Raw genomic sequence first — 20,495 nt, 5'->3', positions numbered from 1 at the left:
GCAACTGTAAAAAAAAAAAAAAAAAAAACCTAAGCTGTATCGGGAAAATTTGAAGACGTATTTATTTTTGATGTATTTTTGAATAATTATTTTTTTAGACGTCATAGTGGTATTGTGGTTATGTTTTCAAATTGTCTACCTTACAGAGATATGTACGAAAATATGGATTAAATAAAATATCTGGGATTGACTTCAAAATACGTTGATGACTAGGATTAGTTTTAAAATCTCAGGGGAAGTGCAGAGGGGTATATACAAAACAAAATTGGTTCTAAATTAATAATCGTTTAATCTGGGTGATGGACATTTAGAGTTCCTTTTATTATTCTGTCTCCTTTCGTGTATGTTTGAAATTTTCCATAATAAAATACAGAAAGTCAGCTATTTGGTGAGCTTTAAAACGGAGTTGGGGGGAGCAGTGGGTGGGGTTATGGATGAAACAAGATGGCCTTCAGTTGGTAATTGTTAAAGCTAGATGATAGATTGGAATGCGTTTATCATGTTCCCTCTACGTTTTTATCTATCTGAAATTTTACTTAATAAAAAGTAAAAAGCAAAAACAAATTACTTCATCAGAAATCAGGATAAATGTACAATAAAGTAAGTTTGAGAATGTAACCACAAGAAGGAAAAAGAAACACTTGTACATTATTTATCAGCCTTGGTGTCCTTTGTGTGTGATAAAATGCATTGATTGATAAAGAAGAAAACCAGCATCTCATATCTTTTTTTATTTTATGCCCTTTCTTGTTCCCTTGTTTGACCTTCTAGGCCATTATCAGAAAAGCTAAGTTTGCTGTATAGTAAGGATCAGAAGATCTGATCCTGATTACAGAATCTTGGGTAAGTGCCTCCCTTTTCCCCGCTTCAGTTCTCAAACAAGATAATTCCACATAACTGTCCAGGAATATTTTAAAGAATAATAAGTATTAATCTGAGAAAGTACTCTAAATTCTAAGAAGGGAAGGATGGAGCTGAGTCCCTTGGTGCTTCCAGTATATAAAGTGCCTAAAAAACAGGGCTGTATAATCTTTATAAAAGATACTGCAATTGATCCCTGATAGTTTCGTACCCACATATTGCTCATACTTCGTGGCATTCCACATACAGCATAATTTAGAGGTTACGAACAAATACCGACTTTCTGAAATTCAATCCTGGCTCTGCCACTTTCTGTGATCCTAGGCAAAATACTTTGTACCCAAAATTCCTCAAAATTAGTTTCTACTACATAAGATTGTTGAGGGGATCACGTATAAAGTATTGGGACCCCGCTTGGCACATGTATTTGCTTTAATGATAATTATGGCTCTGTTAGTCCTTCTGGCACATCCTGTTTTACATGTATACACTTCTAGAAGCAGTGGATACCTCTTTGAAATTGTGGAGGAAAATTAATACTGTTGGTTCCTTTCCTGATTTTTCAGAAGCAGCAGTTACCACTAGAACTGACTTCTAAAATTATGACTTCTGGCTTATCCTAACACTCTAGAAAGATATCAACTATATTGAACATATTTATAAGGGAATTTCCAGTAACTATAATTTTAACTAGCAAATCAAAACCATATTCACTCTGCTAACAGCTTTTGTATTCTCTCTCCTTTGTCTCAGACTCAAAAAAAAAAATAAAGGAAGTGTTCCAAAATCTAGAAGAAAGAATTGATAGAAATGTGACTGACATAGGTGCACTTAAAGGTTTATTCCAACAAACTAGATGTTCACACTTATTTGTGACATACCCATACACAAAAATATTAGCATTTAGAGTTGCATTCTTGAATGGCCCGTTACTTGCATGAGATAAAGGAAAGTTTTCAGTCTCTATATTTTCATTTTCCCATGGAGTCACACTATATTTACCTTCTTATTTTTTCCTCCCTTCTGAAAGCTAAGTTGCAGAGGAAGTCATTACCTGGTGGAAATCTGGTGGAAAAGATTCAATAGATTGGTAGGCACAGAACCTCTTTACAGGAGGCCATTTGGAGAATGATTAAGGGCTAAAGAGAAGGAGGTAGACTGTTAGGCCAATAGGAGCTCCCAGAAGGCAAGAGCCAGGGTAGCCTGAAAATGGAGAAAGCCTCAAGGAGAAAAAGGACCTTGACCTGGGTCTTTGAATTTGGGTGGGACTTTTAGAAGAAAAGCCAAGCTGAATGGTATGCCTGCAAAGTATATTGTACACCATGATAATTAACTGAAAAGTCCAGCTATATGTGAGATCCACGGATAAGCATAGATCGGAAAATCATAGTAGATTTTAAATATATTTTAATATAAATTTTTAGTCACAGAATTAATATGTGAATACAGTCTCATAAAACAATTTAAATATTACAGAGTAGGCTGTTTCCTTTTCTCACCACCCCAAATATCTTACTCTCAGAGTTAACCATTATCATCAATTCTATTTCCTTCTAGATCTAAATTATATATCTGTTTTAAAATGTATATGGATGGATAAAATAATGTTTTGTGCTTTCTTTTACATAAATGTGGTATCACACTCTGTACTGTTTTGCAACTTGCTATTTTTAATCAGTAAATTGTCCATTTGTAGAGTTCTATTTCACAGTGGCATTTCTTTAATTAGCGTTATTCCCCATATTATGTATAAACCACATTCTGTTTTGCAAAGTCACTATTGATAGCACTCTAGGTTGACTCTAGTGTTTTGTTACTTCAAATAATACTGCGTCAAACATCCTTGGAACCCATTTACAAGTGTTTCTCTAAGGGAACATTTATCACTTTAAACTCTGATAATTAAACCAATGTGATACTGGTGTGAGAACAAACAATCACTGACAGAACAGATGACCTAGAAAGTGATGCCTTTAAAAATAGTCAAAAATAATTGGGAAGAGAGTTCCTTAAAAGACCTGTATACCAAATCATTGGGTAAAGGATGGATTCTTTCATTAATATTAGGAAAAATTAGTTGCATATTTGGAAGACACTAAAAATACCAAGAAATTATTTTTAGACAATTATTTGGGAGCATTTTTCCTAGGCATGACATAAATGCCAAAGTTCACAAAGGAAAAGGTTGACACATTAACTACAGTTTGGAAGAAATATTTCCAACATAGAAAAAAAGTAATATTATGAATCAATAAAAGAAGCAAACAACCTAGTAGAAAAGAGGGCAAAACTATTCACATAAAAAAGTACAAATGAATGTATAAAAAGTACTCAACATCACAAATTCAAATAAAATATTACAAATTAGATTGGCCAAAAATTTTTTTCAAGTTTATCCAGTGTGGGTGAATGAACTTTTACATTTTTACTGGGAATACAAATTAAAGTGGTTCTTTATAACTTAAATTTGCCTTTATTGTCAAAGTTATAAATGAGCATGTCCTTTGAACAGTTGTACCTTCTGAGAATATATCCTTCTGAAATACTTACCTGATACTCTAATATATCCGTACACTGATGTCTATTACAGAGTTTCTAATAATGAAGTATCAGAAACAACCTGGATATTCACTAATATGGGACTGGTAAAATGGTACATACAGATTATAGAATGATGTGGATATTTAAACATGAGCTTGGTATGTGTAGACTGAAAGCCTCTGATAAAGTGGGAAAAGGTACAGAGTATATATGTCACCTATGTCGAGACCAAGAAAATGCACCATAAATATTCATGTGTATAATACACATTTAGTTTCAAAGGTATATTATGAAAAGATTTGAAAGCATGACACGCGTTCCGGGTTTGAGGTGGTAAGGGGAGAGTGCCCACATTTTCATATGTTTTAGTATTTATAAGTATGTAAAGGAAAGATCAATAAATGATGCCATGAAACTTGGAAGAAAATACAGATTTTCAGTTCATAACTTATAAAAAAATTTCTATGTGGATTAAGGAATTAAGGCCATAAAAAGTCTTAATTTTTAAACTCGACAGTGAAAGAAATTTCATAAAAGTTAAAAATCTTAACATCAGACACTAAAAATGGGAAGTATTTGCCCCCAAAATGACAGTTCTTTATATGTGCAGAGCTATAAATGTTGAAATCACTTAGGAACTAATTCGAAATGAAGGAGCAATAGACATTTTTTGAATGTTAAAACCACTAATGAAATGCAAACAAAAACTGAACGCATTTACCAAATTCACAAATTTAAATGAGGAAAATCAAATAGCCAGTGCTGACCAGAGGATGAGCTGAGGTAGATATTTTTACACACATTTTGAGGTAGGGAATTGGTGTAACTTTTTGGGAAAGTAAGTTGGCAACATAATCATGCCTCTTGACTAAATCTGCACCTGGAAATCTTGGGAGTACTATAAAATGAAGGCAAAAATGTTTTGCTTATAGGATAAATGGGTTGGTTAAGTAAATTGAAGGTATCCCCATTTGATGGAATATTCAGTTATGATGTAAGCATATTAGAGCTTTACTAAGATGGGGAAATACTTGTAATAGCAAATTTTAAAAGGAAAGGTCTGGTTTTATATCCAATATGAGCTCACCTCTTTAAATTGTACAGAAACTAAGAAACTAAGGCAAAGATACAAATGTGTTTTTGCAGTGTCTGGCATACTGTGAAACTGACCTGTAGAGAACAACTGGAAAAATTTGATGACTTGGCTCTGAATTATGCCTTCAATTCCCCCCATTACTTGAATCACCTCATTTTGATTCACTATTGTACACCCACTGGAGATATAAGTGTTGCTGCAAAAGGTGCAGGATATGTATGACACAAGACCTATGGCAAAAAGAAATTAATGATGTTACTCCATAAGTAAAACTGACACATGGAATATTTAAACGCTAAGCTCTGGAGTGCTAACATCAGCTTCGGGAGGTATTGGAGAAGGGAGAGAAACAAGGGCTAGAGTAGTTAGCAGAGATTTAAAGAGGAAATGGGGCTTTCATGGTATGTAGATGAGGGAGACAAAGGGAGGAAGCATGATTGCAGCCTAAAGTAGGTATGCTAAGCCAGTGAACAATGTTAGTAAAGCCTGAAACTTAGGACAGAAACAGGCAGATTCAAAGTTTAAAACAGCTCAAAATAAAGCACTATATAGTGCCAGCCATTTTAATGAAGGCACAGCACATCTGTCACCTGTCCATGGAGCAATGTAAGCTGGGAAGGGAGGTAAGGAGTGCAGTGACCTGAGTAAAGCTATCCAAAAACACATAACAACGTAGGAACCAGGCATCAAAAAGGTGGGTATTCCCTTTTGATGTCTGGTTTTTGACTCCCACGTAATAGCTGCTTGATGTGTAGGATACCCAGCTGCTGAAACAGTTCTTTAGAAAGGCTGCTTTCCTGGCTGTATTCACTTGGCACAAACCTTGACTAATGGCATGGGCATTTTCCTGTTCAATGTCAGATATTCAACTTGGGACTTTGGATGGATGATAGAAACAATGATTGAGAATGATAAAACCCATTTAAAGAGAGCCAGGTAAAATTCCCTTTTTGTGGTTTTCTTATGCATTTATATATATACACACAGCCGATACCAAGGACATACAGTAGGCTAAGCTATCATTCTCAGGTTCCTTCTCACTAAAGGAATTGCTGATGACCAATGTGGCTTCCAAAGGACTTTCTGACCATCCTGGCTCTACTGTGTATTTTGCAGAAGTCTGGTTGACACTAGGCCATCTTGCTTTCTTTAGTTTGAATATTCACTACCCCCTTGTTTTGTGGAAACTGTACTGTATTACCCCTAAGGTGGTTTAAGAAACATTTTGTAAGTGTGATGGCTTCCAATATACTGTCCTGGCACACTAGCTACTTATCCTTCACAGAATATGTCTGTATATCCCTCTCAGAAGGCTTCAGATTCTCACAGGGTCAGTGTCTATTCACAAGTTTCGATGCTCACTGAGGGCCACTGTTACTCTTTAATTTCTGCTCAGAGCTTTGTGACCTTTCAAGTAGAGGGTATTATTTGCTTAGTGAAAGTGCTAGCACCCAGGTCTCTTTTCCTAATAACTGGCTTCTCATTCAGGGCTGTAGTTTTTTAGCATTGCTTATCTCTTATTCCCCTGTCAGGACTTCCCTAACACCTGCCCACATTTTAACAGATGGGGAGGGCATATTCTGTGGGAGAAAGTTGTAGTTACTGGAGAAACCTGCGTTAAGGGTGGTCTGCTATTCCTGATTCTTTCCCAGAGGTTACCCTGATTTTAATAGTCTGATATTTCTCCATCTAGGTAACTTTCCTGTACATTTATGCACATTATGGTTTAAAACACAAATTGGATCACACTGTTCATAAGAGCTGAGACTGATGCTTATTTCTCCCTGTGCTATCTATCTATTTGAGATCCTATTGTACATATTATGTAACCTGCTTGTTTACCTAGTACATAATCGATCATCTTTATTTGTCAGTACATGAATCTCTGCCAAATTCATGTAAATGTGCCTTCATAATGTACATATGTAATGATTTATATTACCATTTCCCTATTGAAGGATATTTAGGTGTTTCCATTTCTTCAGTATTAAAAACACCACTGAAGTGAACATCTTTGTGTCCATGTTCACATGTGCAGGTATACCTGCAAGGCACTGTGCTAGCTGTTCAACCACATACCTTACCAAAAACCTGTAAAGGAAGGCTACAGGTAATTTACCACATTCCATAGATGAGGGAAAGGTTAAGGGCTCACATATCTTGCTCAAGGCCTCACAACTCATAAATGGCAGAGCCTAATTGAAGTAGAAGTATGTCCGACAGCAGAACTCATTTTTTCTCTGATGCCACAATTATAGCTGCATGTCTATAAATTAGATTATTTTTTGTACATATATTTCACAAAAGTTCATCTTCATTGCAGATACTTGCTTTTCCTTTCTAGGTTGTGTCTCCCACCTCAGCCATCCAGACCATCCTGGAAGACCTGTAGGATTCCACCTGGGAAAACACTAGGAGTTCTTGGAAGAGCAAGAAAGAAGAGGATTGTGTAAGTCAAAGGCATGGTTGTATCTATCAACACCACATGAATCAGAACAATGATTTTACCAGCTTTTTCTGCTGTATTTTACACTGTAGATTATCCATTTCTCTCCTTGAAATTCTCAACTTCTTTAGCTTCCAAAATAACATTTTCCTAATTCCCCTATGGCTGCTCTGACCATTTTGATTTATTTGTGGTGTCTCTCTGCTCACCCCTTCTTGCCTAGATTTTCCAAGAATCCCACACTTGATTCAGTTTTTCTTCCTCTATTCTCCATGAATGATTTCATTGGCTCTTTGTTTCCTCTCCAAGCTGTATGATTACTCTCAGATCATTTTTGGCTCTGAACTCTCACCTGAGCTTTAAAGTCACATGTTTAACTGCACACCTCACACTTAATAGATCCAGTACTGAACTTCTTTTCTCTCTAATCCATCACCTCCTCCTCTTGATGCAGTCTCATTTGGTGATAATACTAATGACCTAATTACCCATTCTCAAACCCTGAAGTTATCAATAGCTTCTCCCTCACCAATTTATCACCTCCAACAAGTTATTGCTGAAAATGGTGTCATGTATCATTTCTTCTTTGCTCTCAAAGTATTCTGTGCCTGTAACTATTGTACAAACCTTGTTTATTTTTAATTGTAGAAATTAGACATTTATATACCTTGACAGTGTGATCACCACAATAAGTCTAGCACCCATCTGGCACCATACAGTCATTACATTATTATCGACCATATTCCCTATGCTGCACTTTACATCCCTGTGACAAATTTTATAACTAGCAATTTGTACTTCTTAATCCACCTCATCTTTTTCACTCATTCCCCCTCCCATCTTTGTTTTTGTTTTATTCATTTATTTTGTTTTCTAGATTCCACATATAAGTGGAATAAAATGGTATTTGTCTTTCTCTGACTTTTTAGCATAATAACCTCCAGATTCATCTGTGTTGTCACAATTGGTAAAATTTTCATTTTTTATGACTTGACAACTATTCCATTGTATATACATACCACATTCTCTTTACCCATTCTTTCTGTGGACACCTAGGTTGCTTCCATATCTTAATTATTGTAAGTAAGGGTGCAGTGAAAATAAGGGTGCATATATCTTTTCAAATTAGCGTTTTCAGTTTCTTCAGATAAATACCCAGAAGTGAAATTGCTGGGTCATATGGTAGTTCTATTTTTAATTTTTTGAAGAATCTGCATACTGTTTTCCATAGTGGCTATACCAGTTTATAGTCTCCCACTAACGTTACTGTATTATTGTCACTTTAGATGTTTGACTCCCTAGCACCTAGCACAGTACCTGTTCTGAAGCAGATACGCATTAGTGTATGATGAATGTGTGAAATACCTATTTCCTATCATTTTATTGCCGATTCCAAACTAACCATCAAAAACCAGTGCCCGTATTAATTCAGTAATTACCCAGGCTTAAACTTGAAGGGCCACTTTTAATTCCTCCTATTCCTTCATTTACCAGGTTCTATATTCAGTTTCCGTTGAGTTTGCCATCAGCTTAGTTCGGGCCTCTCTGGACTTATACAAAACCTTTACTGTAACTCATTTTGCTTCCCATCACCTAAATTAATCTTTCTTAATTCTTTCAATTTGTCATTTTTCCTGTTCAGAAGTCTTGAATTTTAATTCCACTGCCTTTTGTCATTTCTTCCCCATTTAATTAATTCATTCTTTCTCCAAAATTATATTCCTGTCTTTTGAATGTTATCAAAAAACTAATTTATGGGCAGGTCTGATGAGTGATTAGGTGGGGTGAGAGTAGTGGGTGGTAGTGAGGGTCAAAAAGAGGGGGGAGATAGTAGGTGACTTAGAAATGGTCTTGACATGGGATTTGAAATCCAGATTCCAAGAGAATAGCGTGTTTTGTGCTTTGATGAGCCTTTGTGAAGTGTGGTGTGTTAAAGGTCGCCATAGAAAACAACCAAGTAAAATACTTTATGTATTGCAGTGGTTGAAATAAAAAACAGGGTTGAATGAGTTCCAGAAAGCAGGGTTCTCAAACTCGTGGACAACAACCTGCAGAAGAAGACAATTTCAAAAAACCAACTAGAAGCAATATGCAGAGAAGTAAGATGAGAGGAGCCTCCTCGGGAAAGAAGACCTCTGGTCCACAGCAGAAGAATCTGGATCCGGCCCTTCCAGGTAGATGGGGGGGTCGCTCCACAGAGAACCCCCCTTCAGGATCCGTGAGGAAGACAAGGAAGAACAAACAGAAAGCTCCTGGAAACGGAGATGGTGGTAGTACCAGTGAAGCCCCTCAGCCACCTCGGAAGAAAAGGGCCCGGGCTGACCCCACTGTTGAAAGTGAGGAGGCTTTTAAGAATAGAATGGAAGTTAAAGTGAAGATTCCCGAAGAGTTAAAACCATGGCTTGTTGAGGACTGGGATTTAGTTACCAGGCAGAAGCAGCTGTTTCAACTCCCAGCTAAGAAAAATGTTGATGCTGTTCTGGAAGAGTATGCAAATTGCAAGAAATCACAAGGAAATGTTGATAATAAGGAATATGCAGTGAATGAAGTCGTGGCAGGAATAAAAGAATACTTCAACGTGATGTTGGGCACTCAGCTGCTCTACAAATTTGAGAGGCCTCAGTATGCCGAAATTCTCTTGGCTCACCCAGATGCACCGATGTCCCAGGTTTATGGAGCGCCACACCTACTGAGATTATTTGTAAGAATCGGAGCAATGTTGGCATATACGCCCCTTGATGAGAAGAGCCTTGCATTATTGTTGGGCTACTTGCATGATTTCCTGAAATATCTGGCAAAGAATGCTGCATCTCTGTTTACTGCCAGTGATTACAAAGTGGCTTCCGCTGAGTACCACCGCAAAGCCCTGTGAGGGTCTACTGACCACTCACTGTTATGTCTGATATCTATAAACACTCTTTTTGTTCTTAGTCTTTTTCTTGTATAATTGATGTTCTTTAAAATTGTTAATGTATAACAGGGCTTATGTTTCAGTTTGTTTTCTGTTTTGTTTTAAGCAGAAAATAAAAGGAGTGCAAGCTCCTTTTCTCATTTCAAAGTTGCTACCAGTGTATGCAGTAATTAGACAAAGAAGAAACATTCAGTAGAACATTTTCTTGCCTAGTTGACAACATTGCTTGAATGCTGGTGGTTCTATCCCTTTGACACTACACAATTTTCTAATTATGTGTTAATGCTACGTGACAAAATGCCCTGATTCCTAGTGCCAAAGGTTCAACTTAATGTATATACCCGAAAACCCATGCATTTGTGCTCTTGTTTATCGTGCTTGAAGTAAAACAGCCCATCCTCTGCAAGTCCATCTCTGTTGTTCCTTAGGCATTCTATCTTGGCTCAAATTGTTGAAGGATGGTGGTTTGTTTCATGGTTTTTGTATTTGAGTCTAATGCACGTTCTAACATGATAGAGGCAATGCATTATTGTGTAGCCACGGTTTTCTGGAGAAGTTGCTATTTTAGGAATTGTATTTCAGATCTTAAATAAAATTTGTTTCTAAATTTCAAAGCAAGTAATTTGCAGTGCGTCTTTAATGTTACTGAGGCTTACAAGTCGTCAGGCTCAGGAAAGATCTAGGTGGTATCAGAGAGCTCTGAGTCTTACTCAAAGAATTCCTTTTTCTGTTGGGTGTGGCAGCCCAGGAGCATCTGGTCAAGCCAGTTCCCCTCCTCTGCTCTTTCAGTGTGGCTTCTCAAGGTGGGATCACTTTCCAGTGCTGCTTGGAAGAGCAGTTTGTGCCCCAATACTCCTTGTCTCTATAGGTTGGGTTGGTAGAGCATAGTTAGTGGTCACTGTAACAGTCCCTTAACACTTAACACTTTGCTCTTTCCCACCAGAGGAAGCCTGGGTGCCCCCTTCAGTATTACCTCAGTCGGAAACATTGATTTGGGGCCAAGGGTAGCAGTTTCCTCTAGTTCCAGTATTAATGTTATGTTCCCTGTTTTTGTAATCCCTTGGACATAGCATTGGGAATCCTAAAGTAGGGGATCTTTGGAAAAGAGGGATAGTGTTGGATGCCTATGCTTATGAATCCATCTTCTATGGAAATTTCCCAGTCAAACCAAGTTTTGTTCATAATAGAATTTTATATTTTTTATTTTTCAGTTATAGTCGACATACAACAGTAGTTTCACGTGTACAACACAGTGATTAAACATATCTTATGAAGTGATTGCCACAATGTTACTACAGTTATTACAGCATTAATGACTATATTCCCTATGCTGTAAATTTATATCCTTGTGACTTATTTTATAACTGGCATTTTATACTTAATCCCTTTCATCTTTTTTTTGTCCATTTCCCACCCCTCCCATAATTTTTTACTTCTTTAGCAAAAGAAATATTACATGGTTACTGCAAAAATTTTAGAAAATACCGTAAGAACAAATATGGAAGAATCCATATAATCCTACTGAATCAGTCAGGGTCCCAGCAGCAACTAAATGGAACGCTATTAAAATAGATGATTTGAGGGCTTTAATGATTTAAAGTTGGCAGCAGGGGAGTAGGGTCATGGTGTGTATTAGTCTGCTAGGACAATCACATTAAAGTACTACAGAGTGGGTGGCTTAAACATTTATTTTCATAGGTTCTGGAGGCTAGGAATCCGAGATACGTGTCAGCAGGGATGGTTTCTTCTGAGGCCTCTTTCCTTGGCTTGTAGATGGCCACCAGCTTCCTGTGACTTCACATGGTCTTTTCCTCTGTGCCTTTGTCCTAATCTTATAATAACCCAGTCCTGTAGGATTAGGGCCCACCCTAATGACCTCATTTGAACCTGATTACCTCGGTGAAGACTCTCTAAATAGAGTCAGATTCTGAGGTACTGGGGTTAAGATTTGAACATGAGAGTTTGAAGGTGACACAATTCAGCCTCTAACATGGTGTTACTATCTCTAGGCAAAGAGTAGGAGGGGAGTAAATGGGAGGAGGGAGTGGGGGGGATGGGTAGGAGGGGGAGGAGTTACTGGAATGGTAGACAGTTGTGATCTTTAGGATCTAGTCAGCTCAGAGACCTTGAAGAGAATGGAGAATCCAGGACAGGGGTGGGGGGATAAAGACCTGACCTCACTCTTCCCTACTTTTTATCTCCTGCTGGGTGTTTTCCTTTGGCCAGACTGGAAGCCAAAGAGCAAGGAAGACCTTTAATGTAGTCTACATCCACTCAGCAAGGAGGAAGAGTGGATCAGAGACAAATGAATAACTATAGTTCATACCTTGCCATTTAAGCATTGTGTCCTCTTTGAGACCTAGGGCCTGCAGCTAGATGAGTTCTTAAGAGGACAATTGTGAAACAACTTGTGACACTCATTAAACACTCTACAAAGGTCTGTTTTCTTTGTTATTGAGACTTTGAATAGGAGGCCTAGCAAACAGATGGATCTTAACTCACATGCTTGAGCACAGTAGAAATGTCCCATTTTAAAAATACCTTTAAATAAACAAATATGACCCTGAGAACTAACCATAGGGTGTTGGTGGGATAGCCACTTCAGTTACTACTGGCGATCCTCATCTCCATTAGCTATACAAACATCCTATGGTGTTATCTAGCACCAAAGCCTAAGGAGTTCCCCACTGTCATCAGATGTCTGTCCACACTGATTAGGGATGAGATGCTTGTTTATTGAACTGGCACAGTAGCTTTAGCTCCCTTGTCCCTGCTGCTTTCATCCAACGCTCTGGGTAGGGGAATCTTTGGCAAAACTAGGTACCCAGCTTCTTTGAGCCCATCAGTTTCTCCTAGATCCTGATAATGGAGAAATACTCATATCTCCATCACAGGATGGACCCACAAACTCTGACCTTTGTGCTCTTAATGTCTTCAAAATGTCCTCCATTCCCATCCAGAGACATCTAGCTTGATTTTGTCAAGGAATATAATCCTTTTCACAATTAAAAAAAAAACACTGGCTTCTAGCAGCTTCCAGTTCCAGCTCTCACAAACTTCCCTCTCCTGGGTCTCTGCAGGAAATGGGAGAAAAATATAAGAACATAGTACACACATTAGCATCTCAATGACTGATATTTCAGTAATTTCCAGTTAAGTTCATAATCGCTTTCTATTTTAGTTGATTTCTTCTTGTTGTTTCATTTTAAATAAAAACAGCATAGGAATATTCATGAGAGGCTTAAAGTGCTTTATTAGGACCTAAACCAGGCCATCCTATTGATAAAATAAGTGTACCCATACTATTACTCAAATCTCTTGATTTAGCAAGGTTTTCTATAAACAACACAGATAATGTAGTTTCATCTAGCTGTCTAGATGCCTAAATGGCTTTCCTTCTAAAACTAAAGGGTGGTTTTGAAATACTGGATACTGTATGAGATTCAACACCCAGCTAACATGATGGGTCCATAATAAATATTATAATTGTTATTTATTATTTTCATCACTGTAATTAGCACCAAAAAAGGCCTATTTTCCATTCAGGAGAATATATGTGGATTGGTATAGAAGCATGTTGTGAAATAGCCCCATTGACACCCATAAAACACCTAAAAAGTAAAGAAGGTAGCCATTAAATATAAGGCTTGTCTTGCCTAAGATAAGTTTCTGGCACCAAATAAATGTTCAAAAATGATAAATCCCCATTCAAAAAGGAAAGGGTGAAAAATATACTACTAAGACCTGTGGTTCTCAGCCTGAGGTCCTCAGACTCTTAAGGTCTTTAAAGACACCATTAGGAATTAGAGTGCTCTTTTCTCTCTTTCTTTTTTCCCTAATTCATTAATTCATTATGAAGGTAACGCTTAGCTGAGCTTTCTGTAGAATTGAATGAGATGATAAATTCAAGAGTGCATTATGAACTGTGAACTACAATAATAATCACAGTTAACAGTTGCTTCCTTACAGAAATGTCAATTATCAGAAGTTGTGTACATAATTTTTTGCAAAAAGATTTCCGAAATGTAAAAGTCTATATGAGAGGCTAGAAGTTGGAAATAGTCACGATTTTGTCTTACAAATATAAATTTAGATAAAATATTAAGAAAATTTGTAGAATAAGCACTAAAAGATTAAAAACAATATATAAATTCCAAAATTCCACAGAAAACTCCCTTGGTCTAACAGAAGGCAGGAAAGGAGAGGAGGGGAAGGATGCAAAGAAAAAAATATTGTAAATAGAAGACACAAAGGAAGGTAGAAATATATCTGCAACATCTCAATAGTCATAATAAATGTATATGGATTAAACTCATTAAAAGAAAAACCTTAGATGGGGTTTTTTCAAAGCACAATCCAGTTTCATGATTCTTCTCAGAGATGCTCTAAAATTATTCAGAAGAGTTCAAAATTTAAAAAATGGAAAAAATGTATATGTTTTATATTTAATATATAGGCAAATAAAGTGAGTAAGGCAAAATTAATGCGGGCCTTCTGAGCCACTCTTCTCTTGCTGAGGCCCACTTCCATGTCTGGAAGTGTATTTCCCTTCTAATAAAACTTTTCTTTTCTGTTGTAAAAAAATGCAAAAAACATTAGCAGTATTCACCCACAGGGGCAAGGCACATCACAGACACCATACCAAGCAGATGTAGTCTACATACTAACAAGAACTGTTGAGATACCAATGAAATGCAACTTTGCTTTTGTCTAATACTATACCTGTAAAGTTCTTCCCAGGCCCCATGGCTTTGCTACTCACTCTGAAGGACCCTAAAGTCACTTTAAACCACGAATTAAACCTCAATTCAGTGATTAGCACCCCTAGTTCCAAATAAAAGACTCTCCAAACTCGATTTAGAGTTAACCTTCTCTTCTCCGTCAGCCAGCACCAACTTTAGGTGGACCTCCCCCTTTTGGGAGAAGGGATGTGCTGGATTTCTTCTCTTTCCCCATGCTCTCCAGCTTGCTAATTTTGACTTTAGGCCTGTCTGGGATTGAAGTGGGGAGTAAGTGGAAGTTCTTGACTGGTCATATAGTTTAAGTCAGCTTCATGCTCTCTGGGTCTGTCTTATGTTTCAAGCTCTTTCTCATCTGAGGCTCCCTATATCAAGAGTAAAACATTCTATCATTGGTTTCCTCTTTAGCTCAGGGTTTTCCAGTTTCTCTGGTGGAATCCATAGCACTCCCAAACAGTTCTTTTCAGCAGGCCCCTTGATACCAAGCAGCTTGCTTTCCTGCATGGCCCACTCTCAGTACATGAGAAACACCCATATACCTTTGGCCCCCAGCAAACGGAACATGCAGACATCTCAATTCAGTCACTGCTCCTTTGCTCCCACCATCACCACAGCTGCGTTCTCTAGCCCAGAAGATTTCTCCTGCTGGAATCAGATTCCATTTCACTGTGCTTCCAAACTTCAGGAGATACATACCAAGCTTTAAGGGGTCCAGCTGAAGCCTTGGGGTGAAGGGGAAAGTACCCCAACTCTTCCCCCCTAGGAGCCTACTTCAAAGAAATCCTCACAAAAATTCCTTCTCTATATCTCTCGAACTTTTTAAATCCTCCTTATAAATTGCTTTGTTATCGCCAATAAAAACCTGGCTTTAGAATTTCATATTTACTATATCTTGGTGCATAAGAGGAAACTTCCAATTTAACATCCTGTCATGCAAATTTAAACCACCCAATTTCTCATTACTGGAAGGTCATCATCTAAAATTTGAAAAAAAAAAAAGGTTGAGTATGAGCTTTGGAGTGTGACAAACCTAGATTAGAAAACAGGCTCTGCAACTACTAGATTTAGGGCCTCAGAAATACAATTAACCCCTGAGTTGTTTCTTCTTTGTTTAAGAGAAATACAGCTACCTACCTCACAGGATTGTTATGGGAATTAAAGAGAGAACCGACCTAAAATAACAGATGCTGCATCTGGCTTTTAGTGGGAACTCAAGCAAATGTCAGTTCCCTTCCCACTCTCCCTCTTTCCGTCTTTGAAAAACATGTCTTTGACACACTACCATAAAGAGCATTTGTAAAGACAAGAAGGGCAAACCAAGGGATGACCTTCAGTGCCATCTCTGTATTCCGGAATAAGTTGCCTGATGGATAAAGTGTAGGAAAAGTAGTAACATACCACTCCCTGGAGTTGGAGTTAGGGGATACGACTGTCATGCTATTTAACTGATTCATGTGTTTCCTGAGCCTTAACTTTAGCTTCTAGGTTAAACATCAATAAAGCAGATGTACTTAAGAGCTCTAGAACTTTACACTGGGGGTGGGGGGGTGGTGGAGTCTACCGCCAAACTCATCAATAGCTACAGACCTAGTAAGATCCTTCCCCTCTTCTAACTTTATCAAAGATGGTAAAATGGCTGATATTATTTAATACGTATGAGACACTAAGTCACCTGTATAATAATTCGTATAAATCTCACAACAACTCTAAGAGAAAGTAATATGATTATACCCATTTTAGAGAACAAAAGTCAAAGACACAGCTAAAAGTGGTAGACCTGAAACTTGAACCAAGTTAGTTAAGCTCTTACTTACTAGACTATACCATTCTTTAAAGAAAAATAGTACAGCTACTGAGAAATATATGAGGCCTCATCTGTGAATGCACCCTGACCCTACACTTCAGGCCCTCCTAGAAGCAAGTGCCAAGACAAAATTAGACATACGAGACTGGGGAAACACCTATGAAAAACAAAGGGAACAGGAGATAGGGAGGGCCTTCAAGACTGTGATGCACATCTCACCCCTGTGAAAGGACAAAGGAAGGAAGATTAGGAAAACCCTGCAGTGCAATAATGAGAAAGTCTGCGAGAAGGACATAGGGGGCACAGTACAAGCAAAGATTAAAGGAGTCCTCCAACAACAAGAAATGGCCTGGCTCTAGCAGACCAACCATGCTTAGTTATGGTGTGGGAGCAGGCTGGGGAAAGTGTGGCCTTAGCAGAAATGTCAAGGAGATCCAAAGGCTCTTCTGAGGAAATATCTGAGCTGTGTAACTCCACGGCCACCACAGACCTAGTGATTTTTTTCCTAGCAGTCATCCACATACCTTCTACAGACTGGGTCCCTGAGTGTTTTCAAAGGACCCTGAACCTGATCCCTCTCTGCATCCTCACCGCAGGGACACCAACTCTCCTGCACTGTCTCCTCAGAGCCAGGGCATCCTGGTTAGCAGAGGGCTCTCTCCCCAGGGTCCTGTACCCTCAATGCTTTCTGCTCTGGAGTTAGCCAGGTAAGTCACCTTTTGGACATGTGACGGACATACCAGCCTTCTGTCCGGGCACAGAGGTGGTGAGGGGCCCGGAGAACCAGGCTCTGGATGCTGCTGACCCTCCACCATCAATGCTTTCAAAAGCGCCTTCACACCAATTCACAGCCTGATGGCCCTTGGACCCCCAGTCATGGGCTGGACTTGCAGTGCAGAGGGGTGTTCACATAAGTGGCGACACCTTCCTTTTTCTCCTGAATTATAAGACCAAATGCCTTTGCAAGCTCCTTTTACCTGGGGTCTCCTGTGCCTCTGGGCCTGGGCTGACACAGACATCACAAGCATTGCACCTGGCACACACACAGTTAAAGTCACCACAGAACTGCCAAAACAGGCGGGAGGGGGGGCACATCCAAGGCCCTTCTGGAAGTCTGAGCAAGGTGGGTAGGAGAGGGATGGGTGAGGTCTAACCTCATTGAGGGGGGCGGCGCTACTTCACTGGACTCTGGGAGAAGGGCTTCAGCCTCAAGTTACCAAGTCAGACTCAGGTCAGGCCCAGGCCCATCTGCTTGCTCAAAGACGGTCCTAACCTATGTTTCCAGGTAGGAGTCCTTGGGGCTTTATCTCCTCCCATACAAAAAGTTCCCCAAAAGAGAAAGGGAGGAGGGAAAGGCAAAGTGCTCTGACCTGCGACAGGGACAGTCATCATCCTTCAGATCAGTCTTTCCAGGACATCCTGGCCATCGGCCTGCTGCAGGCTGGAGCAGAGATACCAAAGTCAGACCACCCTGGAGAGAGAAATAGTTGGGGTGAGCCCTTCCACATCCTGCCTGAACACCAGCCCTCTGAGCGCCAGGGGGATGGAGTCATCTTGTCTCATAAAACTGCCACAGCGAGCCCCGGACCCTGATCTCGCTCCAGCTGGAATCCAGCTCCACCAGCAACCATCAGGCTTCCATAACCTTGAAGACTGGTCTGGAGACATGAAGATCCCCCAAAACGGTATCACAGAGAAAACACAAAGCCAAGGGCACATTCATTCTTGCTTTGCTTTATAGAAACTTAAATTTTCTTGTATTGCACTTATCATTTTTTGTTTATAATTTTTAAATATTTCTTTTACTGCTTTAGAAAGGCATTTCTTCCTCAAATTCTTATGAATATTTTCATGTGGTTTCTTTTTCTCACTTCATTGTTTACACCCCCTCTGGGCACACAGAAAACTACACTTCCCAGTCCCACAGCCACTGCTACCCCTTGCTGTTAGGTGAGGCCACGAGACTTGTTTGGACCAATCGGCTGTACACAGCAGTGACTTCTGCTATTTCTAGGTTAGTGTTACATTATAAGAGTGGGTGAGAGATTTCAGGACACTCTCCCCTTGCCTGTCACCAGTGACACTCCAGGTCACGGAGCCTCTGTCAGTCGGCATCCCTAATAGACTATGGGAAGCAGAGCCCCCTACCGCTGACCTCATACACGTTGGAATCAGCCTGTGCTGTGTTAAAGCACTGAGATTTGGAGGTTGTTACATCAGCGTAAGGTCAGCCTAACCTGATGATGTGTCGTAATATCAGGAATCTTCTTATAGAAAAAGACCATCTTTTCCCTACAGGAGAGGAATGGAAAAAAGAATTCATAATACTCATTTGAGAGCTACATGCGTGCCCCTACACACACACACACACACACACACACACACACACACACACACTTGGCGGGGCAAGAATGCAGGCAATGTGCCCACACAACAGATGGAGTGCAGGACATGCACACACACAGCAGGGCGAGACTTGGGAATACACACAGGGCAGGGTAAAAGTATGGGGAAAGTACAAACACACACGGCAGGGCCAAAGTGTGGGGGAACACACACAACAGGGAGTGTGGAGAATGCAAACACGGCAGAGCGAGAGCGTAAGGAAAGCACACGCACAACAGAAAGAGTGTGAGGGAATGAACCCATCATGACAGGGAGAGTGTGAAGAATGAAACACACACAGCAGACCGAGGGTGTGGAGAATGGAGTACCGGAAAGAATTCGCTTCCATGGCTGCCCGCCCCAGGCGTGGGGGCGGGCACCAGCCACTCCCGCACCGAATTGCAGGGACCCGCCGCGCTTACCTCCTTTCCTCCATTTTGCTTTCGTGGACACTCCTACATCCTCCGCAATAGGAAGCTGGCGCCCACGCGGGTTACCACCTCCCCATAGTTTCCTTTTGCCCGCCATTTTCTGAGTCAAAATGGATAGAGGGCGTGGCTGCGGAATCCGCTGACCGCCCTCCCCCGCCCCCCTTTTCTTTTCCAGCGCTTTGCGGGTGGGTCACACCTTCACATTCTCTTGCAGGGAAGCCAGGCATCTTCTTCCTCTTCCTGTTTCCCTGGGCCAGAGGCCAACCTGCTCTCCAGGCACCTGGGAGTACCCAAACCTAACTGCTGTCCCCTCTCCTCCCTCCCCCGAAAGCCCACCATGTTTTTTTTTTTTTGGCCGCAAAATGGGCCGCGAAAGGGACGTAGGCAATGGAGTCCTCGACTTGGTGTTGGCCTTCGCCTTGGGGTATCCTCTGCTCTTTCAAACTCCTCAGATCCGGGACAAGCGGTAGCCCTTCTCCGAAGCGCGCTTGTCTGTCTTCAAAGTAGTGAGATGATGCTCAGGCGGGAAAGGTCTCAGGCTATACAATGACTTTAATTAACGTCAGCCCTTTGTCCAGTGAGGTCCATGTTTACAAGAGAACTTGAGTCCTCAGCTCTTCCAACAGCGCTTCAGGAGCTGGGTGGTCCCTTCCTGACCCCCGCCCCACGTGATACTGTTCATCTTTTCAGTCTTTGCCAGAAATACGAGAAGTGTATCATCTCCTTGGAATTTCTGTTTGCCTTTCTCAGCAAGGACCAGCCCCTTGGGGTTGATCCACCATGTCTCCTTTTTTTCTCTCCTCCCTAGTCTCACCATCATCCCACTCCCAAGACCTGAAGGCCTAGCATTTTCTTTGCAGTCCTCTCCGGGTCCTGAAGTAGAGTTCAGGAAATGAGGCTCAGTGAGAGTGAGAGATTTTCACTAGTTCTTTTTAATATTTGTCAGTTATATTCCTTATGGTTATTATAATCATTACTGTTATAAATATCAGTGTACATGCTGTTTGTCATTAGAAAATACAAAAGAGCTATCCATTGTCATTTGAGAAGCAGGAGGTAGATTCCAGCCACCTGTTTTCCTGCTCAGTGCTCATACAAATAGAGATCCTTCAGGCAACCACTTTTTTTGAAGTTTGAAATGTACAGAGCAGCTGGAGGCGCCCCCTTGTGAGGGGTGTGTGTGCCTTTTAGGGAATGGGGAGCTTTCCATGAAGTAAGCTTCTGAGGTCATAGAATCAATCTCATAGTACCAAGGAAACGTCGGAACTTCAGATATTAAAA

At 40.1% G+C, this 20,495-nt stretch overlaps 1 protein-coding gene and 1 long non-coding RNA gene across 4 annotated transcripts in view; one reads left to right on the top strand and one right to left on the bottom strand.

The window, feature by feature from the left end:
- Positions 1-10,473, top strand: part of MORF4L2 (mortality factor 4 like 2) — an 11,181-nt gene extending 708 nt beyond the window's left edge. Inside the window, exons 2-4 of the mRNA XM_016133275.2 lie at positions 772-843; positions 6,843-6,947; positions 8,925-10,473. Of these exons, the coding sequence (XP_015988761.1) occupies positions 8,950-9,816 (867 nt within the window). The 5' untranslated portion in view covers positions 772-843; positions 6,843-6,947; positions 8,925-8,949 and the 3' untranslated portion in view covers positions 9,817-10,473. The remainder of the gene's footprint in view (positions 1-771; positions 844-6,842; positions 6,948-8,924) is intronic.
- Positions 10,474-11,424: 951 nt separating this feature from the next.
- Positions 11,425-19,916, bottom strand: LOC107504212. 3 transcript variants are annotated; one of them, XR_004952833.1, is made up of 4 exons: positions 19,206-19,916; positions 18,636-18,690; positions 17,769-17,869; positions 11,425-12,929 (listed from the first exon to the last, which is right to left on the bottom strand). It is a non-coding gene; the product is annotated as an uncharacterized LOC107504212 (long non-coding RNA). The 3 variants fall into 3 exon arrangements; XR_004952834.1 differs by lacking the exon at positions 19,206-19,916 and adding an exon at positions 19,113-19,131; XR_001595413.2 differs by lacking the exon at positions 18,636-18,690 and having other exon boundaries at positions 19,206-19,893.
- Positions 19,917-20,495: the final 579 nt, after the last annotated feature.

Source organism: Rousettus aegyptiacus, unplaced genomic scaffold (assembly GCF_014176215.1).
Source record: "Rousettus aegyptiacus isolate mRouAeg1 unplaced genomic scaffold, mRouAeg1.p scaffold_m13_p_9, whole genome shotgun sequence".
Classification (NCBI taxonomy): domain Eukaryota; kingdom Metazoa; phylum Chordata; class Mammalia; order Chiroptera; family Pteropodidae; genus Rousettus; species Rousettus aegyptiacus.
Note: the sequence above shows the minus strand (reverse complement) of the source record. Positions and strands in the feature narration are given on the sequence as shown.